General features: G+C 43.9%; 1 protein-coding gene and 1 non-coding gene across 2 annotated transcripts; both read left to right on the top strand.

The window, feature by feature from the left end:
• Positions 1-8,707: 8,707 nt before the first annotated feature.
• Positions 8,708-8,839, top strand: LOC115065063. The gene has a single exon (XR_003844861.1). It is a non-coding gene; the product is annotated as a small nucleolar RNA SNORA17 (small nucleolar RNA).
• A 516-nt stretch (positions 8,840-9,355) lies between these two features.
• LOC110328902 (ornithine decarboxylase antizyme 2-like) lies at positions 9,356-21,522 on the top strand. The gene is given in 5 exon segments (XM_021208384.2): positions 9,356-9,488; positions 11,813-12,066; positions 12,481-12,626; positions 20,633-20,705; positions 20,707-21,522. Coding segments are annotated over 5 exon segments (1,080 nt in total). The 3' UTR covers positions 21,181-21,522.
• Positions 21,523-21,722: the final 200 nt, after the last annotated feature.

The raw sequence follows: 21,722 nt of genomic DNA, 5'->3' as shown, positions 1-21,722 counted from the left end.
TCTGAGGCCCCTTTCCTTTTCCATCCATGATCCTGCCGTTGTTCAGAAACCTCAGTGAAATTCCATTTACAGAGAAAGGACATGAAGGAAAACCTCCTGTAAACTCCAGTAACTTCCAGTTTTATTTCTGCAGATTTGATTTCAGTTCCAAGTGCGGGGAGCCTCCCAGCCTGAGCCAGGGTAGTGGTGGAGTCACAGAGTAGAACTCTGGTGATGGCTTTAAAGTCTGAGGGTCTTCAGGCTTTCTAGCTCTCTAACTATACTGATATGCTGATGATAACTTCTAAAAAGTCCTAAAAACTTTCTTGCTCTTTCTGAGGGTAAATGACGGCTGGTTTAGGCAATTAACACCTGTAGCCTAACAGTGGAGGATTAAGCAATGTAGCCTTTGTTTTATCTCAGCAGGAACTGCTGGGTTCTAACTTTCAGCCTGCTAGTAGGAAGTCACAGGAAGAGAAGACACTTAGAGAAGTGATTATACAGTTTATTAATAAGTTGTAAAAAGTTTCCTAGGAAAGCTATCTAAGGGGAAAGTGGAAAGATCCTAAGGGGGGGGGGGACATTCTCTAAGTGGGGAAAGAGAAAGAATTCTAGTCTAAGTGGGGAAAGGGAAAAACGTCTCCTCTATTGATCTTGCTCATCTCTTTGTCCTCAGTACTTATACATGTTTCAGAATACATGATCAGACGTTACCAAGTTCATCACAATTTCACACAAAATATCAAATCATAAATTGAAATAAAAGTTTACAACAGTGAATGTTTTCATGCGTATCCATTAGGAGTAATTATCTGGCTAAACATCCACCGTCTGTCTGAGCTCCACAGGTTCACTGAAGGTTTAAAACCATAACTAACTTATTAGTGAAGTTTTGTATAAATAAACCCAGTTGATATTTTATCTTCTGTCCTAGCACCTATAATAAATCGTTAGTTGCCTTTTAGTGACCTTTGGTTAATTGTTTTACAACCTCTTGGAAGGTGCTCTGTGTAGGAGAAAGTCTGATTATCATCTAAGAGCAATTAACTGGTGACACTTGGGAGACTGGCAGAATTCTCATTGCACCTTTGACTATCAGAAAATAAAAAATAAAAAAAGAAAAGGACCCAATAGCAGTCCCATTAAAACAGAGCTTAATAATCACAGATATAATTTTAGGAATTCTTACAGGATCATCATTAAGACTTAAGTCATCTATTTGTCATTATAGCATCATTACAAGATAGTACATCTTCATGGACCTGCAGAGATCTGCTTCAAAGGGGGTGTGCTCCTACTTAGTGATTGTTATATATGTTTAATAATAACAGAAAAAGCATATTAATAGCAGGAATCTTTTCTAAAATGAGTCCCTCACAGCCTTGCTTAATGAGGGCTCACCTGTTACAGATTATATATAATCTGAGGCAGGCCACTTCAGGATGATCACCTGCTAGTTATTAGCTTGTCCCATTTTGACTCCTGACATCCAAGGCTTCCTGGAGCCACTTTACGTTCCTCTTATCAAGACAGGAAAGGTCTTAGTAACCTGTGAGCTGTCAAAAGGGTATATGTGGCCAATGCTAACACAACTATATTCTCTTTCCTAGTTTGTTTCCAATTGCTATGAAAAATATTACGACAAAAATGAACCAGGGGTGGGGAGGAAAGGGTTTATTTGACTAATGGGTGGAATCAGTCTGTCACTGAGAGAATTCATGGCACGAAGTCAGGCAGAAGCAGAAGAGGAACGAACCATTGAGAGACAGTGCTTACTGGCTCGCTTCCCATGACTTGCTCAGCCTGCTTTCTTATAGAACCCAGGACCATCTGCCTAGGGATGACATTACCCACAGGTGGCTAGCTAGGCTTTCCCATATTAATCTTTAACCAGCACAGCACAGATATGCCTATAGGTCCATTCGATAGAGACTACCCTTCCGTGGAGGCTTCCGTATCCCGGGTGACTAGAGTATGTGTCAAGTTTACAAAAACTAACCAGCACGAAGCCCCTCTTTCTGGGGCACATCTTACTTTCTGTGACTTACTGGAAAGCTCAAACTCTCAGATATATCTTAATTTGTTCTGAGAGTCTCTCTTTCTCTTAATCTTCATAATTCAGCCTTATTAAAATATCTTTAATAAAAATTGCAGCTCGGCTTCCCAATTTTGGCTAGTCCTGGAAGTCTTTTCAACTTCGAAGCCACAAATCTATCTCTGATCAGAGAAATGAATGAATGAGTGAATGAATGAACGAACAAGCAAATAAATAAAGCTTTTTTTCCAAAGAAGAAGAGGAAAGGACACAATCTATAGAATCACACAGAGAAGTTATGAAAATGGCAACAACTTCCAAAGGCAAGGCCCTCCCAAGGTTGCCTGTGAAGCTGGCATTTCTCCACCATGACCCATCCTTCTGTGTTTGCTGGCTGGGTTCTACTGGTCTTCCCTCATCCGAGAAAACCTCATACTATATGTTATGGTTTCAAGGGAAATTGGTAGAGAGCTCCCACCTGGTGACATAGTGGCTCCTATTTCTGCTTTTCTCTCTTTCCCCCTCCATTCCAGTTGAGGCCACTGGTATACAGGCACTCCATAGTGCCTCGTTATAATACACACTCTTCTGCATGAAGATTAAAATGCCAATGAGACATTTAAATGCTATGGAAACCTGTAACCGAGCAAGCCCTAGAAAGCCCATGTTAGAAGTGAATCAGAAAGCTCACTTTCATGAGGTAAAGTCCCTGACTGTTGTACAGTACTGTGAAACAACTTCCTTCCTCTCTTGGAAGTGCATTTTTTCCTAGCAAACTGTCTCTGGCTTGTGCTTCTACCCAATGTCTTGGTCCAGGTTCTTGTTCAGGAACACAAGAATCTGAAACTCTGCCAGAGGTGTCCACTGACCCCAACATCTGCTGATATCAATAGTAATACTAAGTAGAGATGAACAGTGAGCATGACAAATACCCATAGCCACTTTAACTCTATTGTTCATTACTCAAACATCTGGGAGATGACATTTGACCAGTTCTTATATGATATCTGGGGCTGGCTCTACACATGCAATTCTCCCACATTAGTCTCCCAAGTAATGGGAATTGCAAACATGCGACACCTGCTCACCTTCCAGGACACTGAAACTCAACACACTACTAGATGTACCTGGTTCACACACCTGTGCTTGCACATCATGGGTCAGATGGCCACCCTAAATTAATTTGCCTTCAACGATCTCTTAATAAATAACAACTTTCCAAAACTCTAACCCGGAAAGTACAATCCTTGCTTTGACCACTGCTGTGAAACAGACAAGTTGGTCACGGACTATAAATTCAGTTAGAAAGGTGAAATCAATGGGATGTCCTTGAGAAGACAAAGGAGGCTGGGCAAAGCTCAGGTTCTTCTGAAATGCTTTTCAAATGGTGAACCTTTAAACTGCCATTTCTACATCACTTCCTGTTCTTGTTCAAATTACAGGCTTATCCTTGACATGAAAAATTAATATCTGGGAGAGAACTCTGAAAATTATTTTTAGCAAGGTCCTTACATGATTTATTCCACTTATAGAAGCAGAAAAACAAAACAGTTACTTCACATGGGAAATATAGACATTGTGGCTCACAAAATTCTACAGTGAAACTCCTTTCTTTTATGAGTACACTTGACACTTGAGTTTCATATGCCTAACATTTCCTAGTGGTCATTAATGTTCTTTTCATTTTTTTTTTTTTCTAGACACGTAGCCACTGTCAGAGCACAACCTCTTATTTAAGCCAGTAAGTCGCTGTCGTTTTAGGACTGACATTAGGGACTGATTTCCAACTTCTGGGTTTTTAGTCTTTAGTTGGCATTTACTTCTTTAGAAGCTTTTCTTTGTTTTTGAAAACTTCATACATGAACATGATGAAATATGATCATATCCCGTGTATTAATGACTGCTAATGCCCTGAAGTTGATCTGCTCTTTCTTCTATTTGCTTTACTTTCAATTTCTCTTTCTGGGGAATAGATCTTCCCCATTACTCAGAGCTAATCACTCCATAATAAACAAAACAGATCCAATTCTCAGGAATGGAGGTGGCCCTGGGGCTGTGGGTGACGAGGAACAGGCCTTCTGCCTGGCCTTTAGAGCCCTGGGAAAGGATCTAGACGACATAACCACAGAGACCATAGAAACCAAGGTGGTCCTTAATAGAAATTGCTCATTATGTGACTTGGCCTTAAATTTGGAATTATGTGAGGATATATGTGTCCACTGGAGCAATGACTGCTGCATTAATTAGCCAGAGTGAACTTGGGAACATCAAGGATAGAGAGTTAAAATAGTCTCAAGAAGAAAAGGTATGGATAAGAAAAGAAGGAGGAATCTATAAAAACAAACAAACAAAAAGAAAAAACAACAAAACAACAATAAACAGGCAAATGATAGAATGCTTTATCTTATAGCAGAAAGGCCTGTATATGATCTAGAAACAAATAGAATGGCAGTATGGTTTAATGGAAAAGGACAGTGGGTGAGTGAACTAACCGTTTATGGAGAGGTTGTCAATTTTGAACATGAGTCCATGGAATGTCTAGGATAAGGAAACAATGATTAGAGAATTAAAAGATGCTGTACACGCATGTAAAAAGTTATTACTTTGTTCTCCTGGCTAGTAGAAGGAGATGACAATGTGTAGAGAGATATCAGAGCTAGTTGCCATATTTACATAAAACTTGAAACCTTGTAAGAAATTATTTTAACCTCAGTAGTCTGTTACCTTTCTGTTCTTACATGAAAATAGCTACTGTAATGACTGCTGCCTGCTGTACCAGGAAACCACAAGTGCTGTGCCCAGCTACCTGTGAAGAGCAGTCTGTGCAAAGACTACAGGGAAATGTGCTTTTCCCTTGTGTTTAGTTTCTATTTAAGGAATTGGGGTTGGGGGATAATGATCCGGGATTTCTAGAATGTACGTAAATTAAAGGATTTATAAAAAGTGATTAACAATGGTTAACACTTTGATGACGAAGCTTTAGTAAATAAAAGACTGGGTTCAGGTTCTCTGGTCACAAGAATGAGAATGATCAGCCAATGAGGGAGAGCACTAGAGTTGACAGCTTGCATCCATGACTGACTCTGAGTCATTATTGAATCAGATCTGCTCCCACTCACCCCTGTCTCAGGACCCTCCTCACTCTGAAACTGGACCTCTGCAAAGAGGGTTTATTAGGATGGCTTACAGGCTGTGGTCCAGCCAATCCAACAATGGCTGGCTGTGAACCCAAAGTCTAAGCATCCAGTAGTTGCTCCATCCATGAGGCTGGATATGTAAGCTATTTTTCAGTAAACACTGGAATCCCGAAAAAGTATTCTCTAATGCCAAGGAAGGAATGAACTTACTAACAAGGCAAAGGCAAGCAGGGAGCAAGCAGGCTTTCTCCTTCCAAGTACCTATATAGGCTTCCACAAACATGTGTGTGTCTTTCTGCCTCAAAATATTGATTAGAAGTAGATCTTCCTATTTTAAATCAAGCAAGACGTTCTCACTGATGTGCCCTTCATGTTTGGATGTTAGTTAATTCCAGATAGTCAAGTTGACCACCAAGAGTAGCAAGCCTTTGCATCACTCAGCATCATTGCTCTCCTGCAGACATATAACGTGCTGAGGAGAGTGAAATCGAGCCAAATTTTACACAAGGCTTTAGAGTTCAATACCTGAACTTATTCTTGACAACAGTGGAAGAAGCTTGTGTTGTCATTGACTGAAGGTCAATGAGGTTGGTCTGCTAAGGATGACAGAGTGCGGGGGCTGTACTTTCCACTGTCTCATGGTCACTTGACCTCTTTCTTTAGAGAAGGGGGCAATCCCAAGAGAAGTCCATCCAACAGAGTGAACAGAACCTGTCCTCTAGGGCTCCTTCCCCATGAAGACTGAATCTCCCCCGATGGCATACAAAGCTCTCTGTGAACTTCCCAGCCCTGGAGCCTATACCTTAAAGAGGATTGTCCTAAGGCTGCTGGAACCTTCTGTGCTGCCGATTTTGGTGAGAACGAGAGTTGCTCGCAGAGGTCTTCTGCGAGGACCTGAGTGCACTGGATGAAACCGGAAGACAGTATGCTGAAGCTGTTTCTCTCGTGGCATCTCATCAGCGTGCTCACTCACCAGTGTTCTGTTTCCCCTTGAGGTTTGGGGGCTTCAACACAAAGTATTGCTTCTGTTAGGAAAGCGCGTCACCGCTGAGTGACAACGTCAGCCCGCTGCCTCATTTCATATTTAATATTCTGTATGATTGCTTTCTTAGAAAACAGTATCTCAAGTTACCTCAGACCCGGCCCTACAACATGCACTGTGCTCAAGCTCTGCTGGTTTTACAGTCATCCCAGGGAAGTGTCTTCTCATAGCTTTCTGAGCCACGTGGCTTACGTTCTGGTGATGTGTCTGATTATTCTTGCTTGCTCTCTGATTTAAATGCATGTACAGAGGAAGTTCAGTGTTCACAGCAACAACCAAAGAGGGAATGCTCTAACTGGAAGAAGGTGATCCAATTCAGGGTCCTCTTTCCCTGGAGATTTAGCATGTAACCCAGAATATAATAATAATAATAATAATAATAATAATAATAATAATAATAATAATAATATCAACAGGTGTTCAGCAAACCTCAGATCATATTACTACATACCGTATTAATAAATAGTTCGGCATTATCATAAAGTAGCTACATATCCATTTTAAAGGTGTTGAAACTGGGGAACAGAACAGTTAAGACCACAGAACAAGAGACAGAGCTGGAATTCCAAGCAAGTTCCTTTGATTTGGCATATGTTGCCCTTGGTGGTTTTAAAAGCAAAAAGATCACTAAACTTGTCCACATCTCAGCATCTTGTCGTGTGACGTCCTGTGCTACTTGGTCTTTCCCAGGGGTAAGGCTATCACTTGAAGCTCCTACATACTGTGTATTCAGAACCACAAGTCAGAATAAACCTTTCCTTATCATTAGCTATCTAGCCTCAAGTACTGGAGGGGAATAATAAAAAACAGTGCAGTATGTGTTCACAAATGACATATCTATTTCTTAGTACCTGGAATATTAGATTCAGCCACATAAAATCATCAATACGAAGCATGATTGTTTTTTTTTTCTTGACTTTTGAAAGTATGCCACTTCTTTTTCAAAAGCAAGAACAAAAAAAGAAAGAAAGAAAAAGAAAAAAGAAAAGAAAAAGGTTTCTCATGCAAGCACCTGTGCATACAGTATTGGATACATGTTAGTTCTCAGGAAGGGTTTAGTTTCCTAAGTGAGTTTTAGCTGCTGAATCTCTCCCACACAATGTGTAAGGAACTCATATTTGTCCCTTTTCAGTAAGTGGGCTTTGATGGCAGTCACTTTAGGTGAAGGGAGAGATAAGTTTTGGGAAGTTGGGATATACTTAGAGATTTTTCAACGGGCTGGAGCAGTGCCTTCAGGTATCCGTCACCCTAAATTTTATATGGGATGCTCTCCTTCCTTGTGTGGTTGATTATATAGACACACCTACTGACAGAAGTGTGGTTTTAACTTACCTGTCAGCTATCAGTTTAATATGCCTGGCTGGAGAAGTGGATCACAAATGGGAACAGGTGATGTTGACGTTACAGAGCAGCTGTATGTAATGTCTCAATCTTTCTGTCTTCGGAGTCACTTCCCAGCTCTGGCGCTAGAGCCAAGATCATTCATGTGATCTGTGGATGTCAGCTGCCATTGGATGCCAAACTCGCCAAGGCTTCAGGTTGTTCTGATAGTTTGTCTTAGCTGTGTCAGAAACGCAGACAAACACACCCGTATCTTTCCACCATGTCAGAATTTACCAGATAACAATAAATTCACAACGGTAGCACTTTGCCAGACACTCCCACTTTTCCTTCATAATCCTGGACAAATCATAGGTCCTTTTATTCCAATATTGATTGCTCTATTACTAACTAACAGACACTTACATGTATGTGCATGCCGCGACACATGTGTGGAGGTTAGCGGCCAGCTTGCAGGGACTCTTTTTCTAGCGTGTGGGCTTCCAGGATCAAACGCAGCTCATCAGGCTTGGTAGAACGTGCACTCACACAGTGGAACCATCTCACTGGCCTCCCCCATTTGTGAGGCAGAATCTCAAATAAACCAGGCTGACCTCAAACTTCCTATGAAGCTGAAATTGGCTTAACCTCCTCCTAGCCTAGCCGCCCCAGTGCTGAGAGTGCAACTATGACGCATCGCATCCAGCTTTCAGTTTTTAACATAATTGTATTTTCTAAAACTACCAATGCCCTTCCTCTATTCCAGACCTCTGAGAGGCTCTGGGTCAATTAACCGACCAGATCAAGAATTTGGGAGTTGAGAACCTTAGACCCTCTGTAGCAGGAATTTTTTTTTTTTTTTTTAAACAATATCTGAGGTCTGCTTTGGAACTTCTGAGTCATAATTACTGGAGCTTGGGGGGGAAAATCTCCCCATTTAACTTATGCAAATTGAACTCTGTGAGCAGAAGGACTGGAAGTTTACATCATTAAACCTTTCCTTAGAAAAAATTGTAGACCCCATAAACGAAAAGGAGCCTAAGCATACAAAGGGCAAAGGCCAGTCAGTATGATGTTGACCCATAGTTGCCAAAAATTTGACCAGGAGACTAAACTTTTATCTAGAGTAAAACAACCCAGGAAATCATCTTCCTGTAAGTCAAGATGGCAGAAAGTCAAAATGAAAATGAACAGATTGCCCCTAGAGGCGTTGCAGGTGTGGCCGCTGTGTCACATGTGTGTCAGGTGGCAGAGAGGAGAGGAGAGATGCTATGTCTACGTTCAGTGTTCAGTAAATGTTGGAACGATTAGTAACTGCCTAACATTCCCTTCTAGAAGCGAGACTGAGATGCCCACCAGGCCTGTACTGTGCAGACCTGGGGGGTGGGGCAGACCGTGCTCAAGAAGACCCCTGCCCAGTGCTGTGATCCACAAGTGGAGCATAGCACTCTTGGGACCACACCTGAGATGACCCCAGACACTCAGAGATCCCAGGCAAGCAGAAGAGCAAGTAAGTGTTGGAGAAATAAAAGAGAAAGAGAAACAGAAGGATGTGGGCACCATGAAGAGAGGCAGAATTGGAGACTCAAGGGTAGTGAGGAACGGTCTGATGTGAGTAACTGGGGATGTCCCCTGGGACCATGGTGGTGCCCTGGCCTGAGCCACCACTGGGGACCATGATTGGGACCATGACCCTGCAACAGCTGGGATCTGTTACTACTAAAGGCAATGGCAGATGTTCCTGGTCTGGGCTGTTACCCGGTGACACATTGGTGCGTGAGGGCTGTACAGAAGTGGCCCCATCCCTCACCTGGGCAGCATGGGAGAGCTGGCCCAGGGGGTATGAGTGCCAGTACCCCTAGCCAGCTGCAGTACTCAGGAGAGTGGTCCCAGCACGTTGCCAGAGTGGTGGAGCCTCAAGGATATGAGCGTGGGAGAGCTGGCTCCACACCCTGTCTGCTCTGTGGCAGTGTGGGTGAGGGAGAGATTCTGCCACTCAGCTGCCCCAGGATGCTGTAGTGCTGGATAGCAGACCCTGTACCTTGCTTGCCTGAGCAGCACAGTAGAGCTGGTCCTGGATATGGAGTTGCAGGTGAGCCTGTCCTGAGGGTGTGAGTATAGGAGAGCCCTCCCAGTCTCTTGACTCATGTGACACAGATGAGGGAGGGATGGCCTGCTCCCCTCCTTTGCCACTCACTACCTATGCAGGTGGTAAACTGGCCCCAGGGTCATGAGAGTGGGAGAACTGGCAATGTCCCTTATCAGCTGCCAAGCTCAGGAGAGCAGGCCCTGAACTTGCCTGGATAGTAGGGTAGAGCTGGCCCTGGTTGTGGGGACTCACAGTGTGAGAGTGTGGGAGCCAGTGGGTTGACCAGCTCAGATACCTCTCAGGTCCAGATCCAGGGCTTTGAATTGGCCCACCCCAACATCTACCCCATCAATAAACTGCTAGGGTACATGAAGAGGCCAGGTCTACAGATTTAAAACTACAGGACCTCCATGACTCTGGGCAACCAAAGGATACCTGAGAGGAGTCCCTGTGAGGTTCCAGGAATGATTGGGTAGCCAGAAGCCAGAGGATGCACAATGAACATTTGCAAGGAAAGAAGTGTAGCCAAAAGGGTATCCTGTGGAACATGCTTGACAAACTATAGACTCCATAACAAAATTATTTTCTTCTCTGCAAGGATGAAGGGTGAGTAGAAGGGGAGGGGAAGATGAATGAGATTGGTGTGCATCATGTGAAACTCATGGAGAACCAGTAAAAAGGTGAGAAAGGTTTTACTGTCATTTAGTTGGTCTCTATTTTGTCCACAGGATGAAGACTGGCCCAGAAGCTAAATGGCTTGATTAATGTGGGAGAGCAACAGTGCTTTTAGCTTTTGTTCCTCTACCTGGCAGACAGAGTTGATGAGGCATGCTGGGTGGATAGCACACCTCTGAAAGAACCAGCATCCTGTGGCAGTGGAGTGGCAGCAGGTGGACCTTGGGCTACCTTTTCTGTTTAATTTTCTTTTCTTCTTGTTTCTTTTTCTTGAAGATAATTGTTTTCTCATACAACATATCCTGATTATAGTTTTCCCTCCCTCTAGTCCTCCCAGTTCTTTCCTACATCCCCTGCCCTTTCTGTCTCTATCATGTCTCTAGCTGCATGAAGCAGAAGTTGGCCTAGTCGGCCATCATTGGGAAGAGAGGCCCCTTGGTCTTGCAAACTTTATATGACCCAGTACAGGGGAAGGCCAGGGCCAAGAAGTGGGAGTGGGTGGGTAGGGGAGCAGGGGCGGGGGGAGGGTATAGGGAACTTTCGGGATAGCATTTGAAATGTAAATAAAGAAAATATCTAATAAAAATAAAATAAAATAAAAAAGAAAAGAGTAGGCTTCTAAAGAGAAAACCATCAAACATGACAATATTTTAAAATATTAAGATAAAACAAAAACTATCATATTGAAGCTAGACATGGCAATCCATCAGGATGAAAAGTATCCCAAAAGTAGGCACAAGTGTCAGAAACCCACCTTTTCTCACACTCAGGAGTCCCATAAAATACCAAGCTAATAGCTATAATATATATTCAGAGACTTCCCAGGCTCATTTTAAAACATCAGTTTGTTTAGAAATAAAGAGGTTCCCATGGAAGCCAAATACTGTCTGCAGCATCTTGCCAATTGAGACCTAGATAACATGCTCTTGGCCCCTGGTTCTGAGTGTCCTTCTTGGCATCCCATTCCTTGGTAACCCTTTAGATGGCAAGAGGACAGCCAACTCCCATGCAGTAGATCCACCCATTTTTGGGTCTATTGATATTTGAATTCTCAAATCTGCACATTAGGCTCGATGAGTAACCCCTTGATAAGGAGTTACTGATTGAGTTTGGCTTCCTATAGTGAAATGGGAAAGCTATTTGTGAGTAAATGATTCAGGATGACCTGTAATTGGGATGAGAATTAGCTTCTTTATCTGAGTAGCAAGGGAAGATAATTGGTGGTTTGAAATAGGTTTTACCCACACAGGACCTTGGCATACATGTTTTGCTCCCAGGATTTCGGTGAATCACATTCTTGGCAGTGGGCAGAGCTGGTAGGTGGGAACGGAGGCTGAAGGACTTGAGGTAGGTTGACAACACATGTCCAAATTGGTCTTTTTTTTTTTTTTTTTTTTTTTTTTCTGGCTAATCTCATTACAACTAGTCTTAGCCATCGTTTTATTGCCTGTCTTCCTGGATGGCCCCTGAAACTAGGGTTTGAAGCTTGCCTAGGGGCTGAAGCATACCTTGTTCGTTGAGACACCACTTTTCAGACATTCATCTAGTTCACCTTCGAGATGAGCCTGGGTCCTACTTGACTACAGGTTTCCTCTCCTACGAGAATCTCTGCTCAGGGTTAGACGTTCTCACAATCCACACTCATCCTGAAAAACAGACGAAGCAGCAGAGATCGTTCTTCTATACCTGTTCTAGGGGGACTAGCATGCCAGAATCATGGAAATCCAAGCGTCCATGGTCGGGTAAGAGCTTCGTAATCGTCTTACTAGGCGAGAATGACTGGAGTGTGGTGTAGTAAATATTTAATCCCCATGGGAGCTATGCACACTTGGCTCCTCAGACTAGAAAGGGGTGTTCAGAGAGCCTGTGAGTTCAGTGTGGAGAATTGGGTCCTAGGAAACCAGAGAGACTGTTGCTTAGAGGTCTCTGAGGAGCTTGTCACACCAGATTCCTGGATATCTGTGTTCCTTCCCCTCATTCTGCTCCAGTGTGGTGATCGATTTTGATAGTCTATTTGGAGCCAGAATCAACTAAGAGATAGATGTCCGGGCCCATCAATTCTGTGAGGGATTTTCTTGACTAGGTTCACTAAAGTGTAAAGACTCAGCCTAAATGTGAGCAGCACGTTGCACAGGTAGTTCAGATGTGAACAGGTCAAGGGGGAAAAGCTTTTGTGCTTTGCCTGATTGCCTTTGTGTCTCAGTGGCGCAAGTTCCTCTACTCAGTCAGTGTCACCACTAATACCCCTGTTATCCTTCACCATCAGAACCATGAACCTTTGGGCTTCCAGTGTGAGCTAAAGACTTGTGGCTCCGCAGGACTCAGGCAAACCTTCAACATCAGAATGGGGTAGCTGAGATACCCAGCCTCATCCACTGAGCTGTGATTGGGTCTCAGCCTTTCCAGTGTGAAGACAGGCATTGCTGGTCTATCCAAACCATACTGCATAAGCCAACCTAGTACATCCCTTTTAACTTTATATTAATTCTATGGATTGGTTCCACCTTTCTGCAGAACCTAGCGTACCCTGTGATATGAATCTGAGAATTGTAGTAAATTATGAATCTGAAAGGCAAGGTGTGGGGCCAAGGAACCAACTTGTTGGGCTCTCTAGAGAGTTGAGCTAGATGAGCTTCCATCATGTATATGGGTCTACTCAGCATGTAGGAATCCTGAGCCTGTCTACCAGATGCTTATGGGCAGGGCTAACATCTTTAACCCATTAATCTCAGAGTCATGCTTGAGGGAAGATGTAGGGGATGCTGAACAGAAGTAGAGGCTAGGCCCGGGACCTAGGTTGTTTTATGACTTTAAAATCTCCAGTGTACACGGACTTTCCATATCATCGCATCCTGAGCCTCACAGCTGCCAGAGTAGCCTGGAGCAAGCTTGTTCAGGGCTCAGAATGGGCAGGAGGCTGTCAACTTTCTGGAGACACAGTAAGCAGTTTTAGAATAGTCTGGAACATTCCTTCCTTGACTCCCTAGGCTGCAGAAGTCCGGGATCTGTAGAGATAAGGGCAGCATTCATATTACTGCAGGCACAGGGCAGAAGTACCCATGCTAGTCCACTCAGTCGCGAAGCTGCCATATCTCTTGGTGGCTGGACACAGCAGGGTACGAGAACAGTTCTCTTTTATGTCTCTGGTGCCTTGATTTCCAGTCTCACTAACACATCATCACCACCACTACTGTTTCTATAAGCACATCCTCCGTCAGAGAGGTTGCTCTCGTATCATGAAGCATGACCTCTGCCTTCTCCTTTACCTTTTTTTTTTTTTTTTGGTGGTGGTGGTGGTCTGCCCTGTTCCATGATGAACATTTCCTCTTCCTTCTTAAAATTCTATCTTTGTTTACTTGACTGCAATTAAAATCTCCTCTTTCTTGAGACATCAGCTACCACAAGGACTAACCTACCAAATGATCTTGAGGTGAAGCTGGGCCTCGGAACTGTGCTACGAAGAAACAGAAATATAAGCATAGGACTGCATGGCACACATTAACAGCAGGGTTTTAATTTGATATTTATCTAAGGAAATAAAAGTCATCACAGAGGAGACATTACGTCAGCTTCATTTCAGATTGCTCTGCTCCTAGGAATCTAAGAATTTAGTTTAAAGGTAGCCTTTCACTCTTCCAGAGCTAGGTTACTTATAAGAAGAAGAGGCCATGGTACTTAGAGTGCAGTATTTGAGCATAGTGCTGTATTAAGCACTTAGCACATGGAAGACTCTAGGTTTGATTCTCATTCCACCAAAACATATCACACACACACACACACACATACACACAATCACACATTGGAGAGACAAATATTAATAGGATTGTCATCTCATTTCATCCCCCTCCAACCTTTTCCGAGGTTCAGTGCCCATTAAAGCAACCACCAGACAAAAGCAAAGATATTTTCTTAATGTTATGCTCATCAGTAGTTCTCAAAATATTGTAACAAAAGAGCTCTCAATTCCTTAGGCTATATAATACATCTGTTTCCCAAGCCACATGGGCTAAAGGGAGCTAATTCAATCTCAGGATTCATTAGCTCCTCTATTGTCTGTAATCTAAAACAGATGCAAGACGTCCAGCTGAGGACACATTGTCACGCTATGCAGCCTCTGCTTTTCGCTGGTCCCCACAACTCCATCTATTGGACTTGATTCACAGCTACCCCACCAAGCTGGAGAGAGGTGTTCCTACTCACTAGGTGACCACCCCTGTCCTTGCTCACCACTCTGGTTCTTTTTCACAGCTGCCTCTTTTCCTGCTAAGACTCCGTGCTGATTTAAAATGAGAAATGCCAGCTTTGGTTGGCAGGAGAACAGCTTATCTCCTCTTCACGGTGGCACCTGGGTGCAGCCCCAGAGTAGATGCGTCCAAGTTTGTAAACACGACTATGACTATGACAGGGACCACGTGGCATGGGATCATTTGCTGAAGGTGTGCATGAAGCTAAGCCAGGAGAGGCCCCATGTAGAAGCCATGGATAAGTGATCCAGTTGACAGTCCCAGCTCAGGTACCAGAACATATAAGTAAAAGGGCCTGCAGGTGACTTCAGCTGACAGGAGTTAGCTTAAACCATGGGGGTTTCCCAGAAAATCAGACATTATCCAAGATAAGAAGGAAGACTTCGTCTGTTTACCTTGACCTTCTGACCACGCTCTAGGATGGTGTTGGGTAGTGAGGTCAGGGTTCTTAGAGTGGAAAAATCAAAGTCGGTCACTAACAAAGAATGTAGAAAGAGATTTTTAAAGACTGTTGCGACAGGGAAGAGGCTCAATTGTAATTCACATTCAGCTGTTACCTTTGCATGTTTCAAAGAGGGAAAGTGACTTAGTAGGGAGGGTGGGATAGGTTGGGACTTGCAAGAATTCAGAAAGTGGGAAACATTACAAAAGGCAGCTGGAGGGGTGCTCCCTATGAACGGCTCTGCGTGCTTGCTGGCTGGCAATGATCGAAGTCACATTTCTTCTCTCTTACAGGCCCTGAAGAAGGTGAGCCCTATCCTTCCAGGGGATTACACTGAAAAGGAATGACTTTCAGGCCCTCGAGACCCCTGGGCTGTCGGAGACAGATATTCTTCCCAAGGGCAAGAGAGAAGATGTCTTAGTCCTATGCTTTTAGTAAACACTCTAAGGTCTATGCTAGCTGTTCTTAGAACAAATAGTAAATTTCCTAGCATCCTTGAGCTTTGCCAAACAGTAATTTGGGTGCAGGGGTGTGTGTGTGTGGTAGTATTACTTCCTTAGGCTGCTGGAAACCATTGCGGAGTTTGATCATAATGAGCAATGCAGAGGGTTGGATGCAGTTCCTCCTCCTCCTCCTCCCAGAGTCTCACACTATACTCCAGGCTTTCCTGGAATTCATGGGGACCTTCCTGCCTCAGACTCCGTAGTTCTGGCATTGTAGATGTGCGGCACCATCCTTATCTTTGGTGGGAGGATTTGTGTCAAGAGGTTTTTTTTTTTTTTTTTTTTTTTTTTTTTTGTTTTTTTTGCCATTTTCAGCATCATGGGGAAGAAATAAGCTGCCACTCTGTTCTGAAATGTCCTGCTCTGTTGAATACATATCCACACCAAGTGATGGTTATTCTTACAACAATAAGCTTGGGACAGTTGGGCAGTTGGAACATGGTTTTTAAAGTTCAAATCAGCCGGGCCTGTTAAGGAGCTCGGATGCTACACCTTTGGAGCCCTTGTAGGGAGAACACTCAGTGACTGGGGCTACATGGGTTCAAAAAGCAAGACTTTGTTTGTTCAACTTGACATTCTGCCCTTGCTCTGCGATAATGTTGGTTAGTGAGGTCAGGGGTCTGAGAGTAGAAAAAGAAAATCACCAGCCACCAAAGCTGTTTCAACTATATCAGGAAAAGCTCAGTTAGCTAATAGCAAGCCTCACAAAACTGGTTGTGTAGCACAAAACTATGTAGTAGAGAAGGCCCAGCAGAGGTCTGCAGTGGGCTTCTCCCACTGGTTAGAGTGAGTGAAGTCACACCACAGAATGTCAGCAGATGTGACCTCTGAGAGCCCTGATTTCAGCATTGATAAGTTCCACACAAGAAGTGTAAAGCACAGGGGACATGCATGGTCTTGTGAGCAGTCTCCGTGATGGAGAGAATGCTTTAAAGTTTCGTATTTTAAAATGAGCACTTTATACCCCAATGGCTTAAAACCATTTCTCAAGTTAGTGAATCAGAGCCACTTTCTGCAACCCTGACCCCAAGATGTGGTTTTCACATCTCTTGCATGCCTGGCCTTTGTCCAACATCTTTGCTTCTTGAGTAAAGTCATTCTGCCTCCACCTTCATGAGGCATGCTCTCCATGCCAGGCACGGAGAGGTTAAAACCCAAGAAACAAGTCTTCGTTGCTGATTGGAAGAGAGTTCATAGTTTTCTGTGGTAGAACTGAAGCTGCTGTTCATCCCTCTGCTTCCAGCCTAGGCTCAATAGACCATTTCCTTCCCTGGCACTCTACGTCTCCATCAAGCACTGGAAAGAACTCCGGAAAATGATTAGTATCAGACATTAGCCGCGTGGAACCTGAGCTCTTTGGGCTCATCCGACAGATCCTGTGTGAGTGCGCATCTTACATTCCTGAAGGTTGTGTGGATGTTTCTGGAACCTGCAATAAATTGTACTAGCCGTAATGGGAGTTTAGCTCTCTATCTTGGGTCTGAGTAGCTCATAATGTTTTAGCTCCCAAAGTACTGTCTTTCATCTGCTAAAACAAGGTCATCTGCTCTTCCTGCATTAAATATTTAACTTGTTTTATTATAATATTATAAGATCATGCCCACCTCCCACTTTCCTCCTCCAGTTCTCCCTATATTTCTCTCCAACATGTCCTGCTCCCAACCCCATGTTCTCTCTCTCTCTCTCTCTCTCTCTCTCTCTCTCTCTCTCTCTCCCTCGCCATGAAGTCCCAATTAGTGTTGACCATATGTGCATGAGTTTTGGGGCCATCCACAAGAGCACAAAAAACACACCGGTTGGAACACACACACACACACACACAAAACCCACACACAAAAAAAATCATACCACTGATTCTGCCTCCTCCAGCAGCTATCAACAGCCTGCAGCTCTTCAGTAAGGCAGGGGCCTGGAGAGCACCTTCCCCAGCTATGGTGGAAATCTTGATTGGTTTGGCAGTTTGAATCTGACATGGCCCCTCACAGTCATGGACATTTGAGCACTCAGCCCCCAGTGGGTGGTGCTGTTTGGGGAGGCTCAGGAGGAAGTATGATACTGGGGATGGGATGGGCTTTAAGAGTAAAACTGTCTTGCCTTCTGGAAGTGCCCTGTTTGCCTTCTCTGTTTTGTTCTTGCCATTCAGGATGTGAGCTCTCAGCTTCTTGTGCCTTCCATCATGCCTGCTGTCTGCTGTCCCATGCTGTCCCCAGCAACATGGACTCTACCCGTCGGAACCTTTAGCTAAAATAAACTCTCCTCAAGGCTACCTGGGTCAGGTAGCTACATCTCGTCAGAAGAGTAATTCATCCAAACAGCCCGTATAGTACCTTCCTACACTATGAAAGCTAGCCAGCAGGCAGGCCATTCCCCAATCAGTTACAGATTGACTTCTCTATGTCCTGTAGCCAAAGTATGTGGTGTCTTCAGCAACAGGCTCTCATCATTTAGTTCTGGTGGACTACCAGGAGTAATGTCGATAGCCTGTGCTGATCTGGGGACTTCTGGATCTACCCTGATCAACAACTCATAAGGAGGTATCCTGAGCCTTGCCCTGAGATTTTCATTTAATGATCCCTTCTAGGAGTGACCTTGTCCATCTACATAGGAAAATTCTGTTTGAACTCTTGCTTAAAGTTATATTTTGGAATGATCTTACTAACTAGAGGATTTCAATAAGAGTTTTAATACACATCCTTGGTTTTAGTTAATCCATACACTACTCCCTTCTCCACCCAGACTGTGTTCACTAACTAACCTTAACCCCCAACCCCAGGCTTCTTCCATATTGTGTGTAGCCTACTATCCCTCTAATATATATTTTTAATTGAATTCTGAGGTCATAGGCTTCCATGTTGCTATTATATACCCTTCCTTCAAGCTAGCTCCTCCCACTCTTCCAGTTTCCCCCATCTTCCCACAACCTTTCCTGCTTATGCCCCTCTTTCCCCAGTATCCTTCCTCTCTGCTTTTGTTCTGTCTACACTCTACTGTCTTATCTTCCTTAATGTAGTCCTCCTATCACTTTATAAAGTACATCCTATGTGTCAGTCGGGGGACTAGGCTCAGAGATAAGAGATATGTCTGTCTGCTGAGGTTAGTGAGGGTTGTGCTCCACTCTTCCCTTCCTCCCCTCGTCCCCTTCCCCAGCTCAGCACACCTCAACGGGGAATCCTTCCCTACAGCCATCCTGCGGCTTGCTATGGAGGCTGGAGATGTGAAAGGTAGGAAACCTTTCTCCATCAGCAACCCACGCATATTCTTCAAACCAGTGTCCCCATTAGTGAAGCTGGTATTCTGAGCTGACTAATTACGTGTACCTTCTGTTTGATTAGAGGCCTCGGTTGGAAGAGGATGATTAATCCAAACCCTTAGCATATCACTGTTTCATGGTTTTCTGCTTTTAGTTTATTGCTCTGAGTTTAAATCTGAAATACCTCAGTCCCTAGGCAGGCCTGTGAGATCTGGGGCTAGCTCACGATTACAGTTCCCATCCAATGTCAAGATGTTCTTTTCTTTTAAAAATATGTCTTTACTATTTTTTTGAGAACTTTAAAGATAACATACAGTGCATTTTTATTATATTCATGCCTGGCTCCTCCTTCTTAACTCCTTTCAGATCTAACTCTGACCTTTAGTCCTCACCCCCACACTTTCTGTCCTTTTAATTTATCTATTTATTTGAGGCTTATAAACCTCTGGCTCCAATGTTCACTTCCCATATGCTTTCCACCAATCCAACATACTTTGAATCCATATGCAGTTTCTTTCTCTTGAAGTCTTTTTGATGTAGCTTATCATTTCTTTCCTCTAGAGGTCTAGATTTTAGAGTGCGCTCATTTTTATTTAACTCCAATGTCTGTTACTAATTCCAAGGTGATAATTGTCTTAGTACAGTTTTTTTTTTAAAGCTTTAGAGCAGTGGATATTTTGAGATATGTTTGATAAAAAGGGAGGGAGCCATCCTGTAGGATGCCCAGCAGCACGGTGGACCTCCACTGATTAGATGGTGGGAGCATTCCTCTGCTCCCATGTGTGAAAAGACAACACATTCCAGACATTGCCACATGTCTCCTGGGGAACTAAATCTCTCCTGATGAAGAGTGCAAGATGTGCAGGAGACAGCAGGAGCAGAAGTGTGCCTTATGCATCCTAACAAGGCCAGGGGAACCTTCCCAAGAGCAGAGACAATAGGCCAGAAATTTGAAGGGTAAGAAAGAGTTCCTTGGTGGTCAGGAATAATTTTTAATGTACAAACAGGGAGATACTCATAGTCTTCTGTGATACCACATTTGACCAAACTCACATTTCCTACCACCCAAAATACATTCTCAAAAATTCTTGAGGTCACCTATCTGGTCCAGCTGGCTCCTTTTCAATGCTTTTGCTTATATGATTAGTAGATTCCTTTCTATATGAGCAAAATTTGCCTTTGCTGCCTAAAGTTAGCTCTGCACTGCCTTTGAGTAATGATTATCTTCTTCACATAAACTCTGCTAGATGTGAGTTACCTTTTTAAAAGCATCATGTTTATACTTAGGACATCAAGAGAGGAACTTGTAGTATAAGATGAGGCTCTGACTACACCGGATTGAGTATTGTGGGGGTATTTTAGGCATCACTTCAGATTATCATATATTTTTTCAGTTGTTGCATGTGCCGGTTTGAATGAAAACAGCCTCTATAGGCCCATAGGGAGTGGCACTGTATGGCCTTGTTGGAGTAGGTGTGACCTTGCTGGATGGATTGTGTTACTGGGGATGGGCTTTGAGGTTTCAGATGCTCAAGCCAATTCCAATGCCATTCTCTCTTCCTGCTGCCAGGAAGATCCAGATGCGGAATGCTCAGGTGTCCCAGATAGGTGTCTCAGCACCGTGTCTACTTGCATGCCCACCATGATGATAATGGACTAAACCTCTTAAATGTAAAACCTTTCTCAGTTAAATATTTTTCAATATAAGAGTTGCCATGGTCATGGTGTCACTTCATGGCAATAGAAACCCTAAGACAGGACAGCCAGGGCTACACAGAGAAACCCTGTCTCGAAAAAACAAAAACAAACAAACAAACAAACAAAAAAAACAAAAAAACAAAAAAACAAAAAAAAAAGAAAGAAAGAAAAAAGAAGAAAGAACTTGAGTAGTGGGGAAGCCTTAGAATACTTGGTAGTATTTTGCCTTTGAGTAACTGTCCCCAGCTCCAATGCTGCAGGCACATTGTTCCAGGGCCTCTGTGGTGCTCCTGATGCCCCTCACCCACTGTCGAAGATCCCCGGTGGGCGAGGGGGCGGCAGGGATCCTTCTCTCTCAGCTCTAATATATAAGGACGAGAAGCTCACTGTAACCCAGGACCTCCCTGTGAACGATGGAAAACCTCACATCGTCCACTTACAGTATGAGGTCACCGAGGTGAAGGTCTCTTCCTGGGATGCAGTCCTGTCTAGCCAGAGCCTGTTTGTAGAAATCCCAGATGGATTATTAGCTGATGGGAGCAAAGGAGGATTATTAGCACTGCTAGAGTTTGCTGAGGAGAAGATGAAAGTGAACTACGTCTTCATCTGCTTCAGGAAGGGCCGGGAAGACAGAGCTCCACTCCTGAAGACGTTCAGTTTCTTGGGCTTTGAGATTGTGCGTCCAGGTCATCCCTGTGTCCCCTCTCGGCCAGATGTGATGTTTATGGTTTACCCCCTGGACCAGAACTTGTCTGATGAGGACTAATGGTCACAGAGGATGCTTTGCNTAAGAGCCACAGTGGGGGAAGAGGGGAAGTTAGGCAGCCTTGGGGCAGACGAGAGGGTTTCTGGCTGTCTAGGGAAGGACATTGAGGGGCTCAGGTTGAGGGTTGCCCATTGTGTTCTCGGAGTTGACTCNTTGAAATTGTTTTCCATAAAGAACAGTATAAGCATATTATTCACATGTAATCACCAATAGTAAATGAAGATGTTTATGAACTGGCATTAGAAGCTTTTTAAACTGCGCTGTGATGTGCTCCATCTACCCCAGGGGAGGACATTGCCTGGAGGGGCAGGCAGGACTGCGGCCCGGGACAGGCCTGGAGGGCTGGTGCTGCTTGTGGACGTTGTACATCGTGGTGCGCACTAGGCTCCGCACCACGATGTACAACGTCCACAAGCAGTAACCTTGCTTTCTTTACAGCTTAGTGTTATTCTGGCATTTGGTTAAGCTGGCTTAATCTGTTTAATGTTACCAGTGCATTTTAAATTAGGGGCATTGAAACTCACTCCCCCACACCAGGGCTT

The sequence above is a fragment of the Mus pahari genome, chromosome 11 (assembly GCF_900095145.1).
Source record: "Mus pahari chromosome 11, PAHARI_EIJ_v1.1, whole genome shotgun sequence".
NCBI lineage: Eukaryota > Metazoa > Chordata > Mammalia > Rodentia > Muridae > Mus > Mus pahari.
This window is presented reverse-complemented; position numbering and strand designations above follow the sequence as displayed.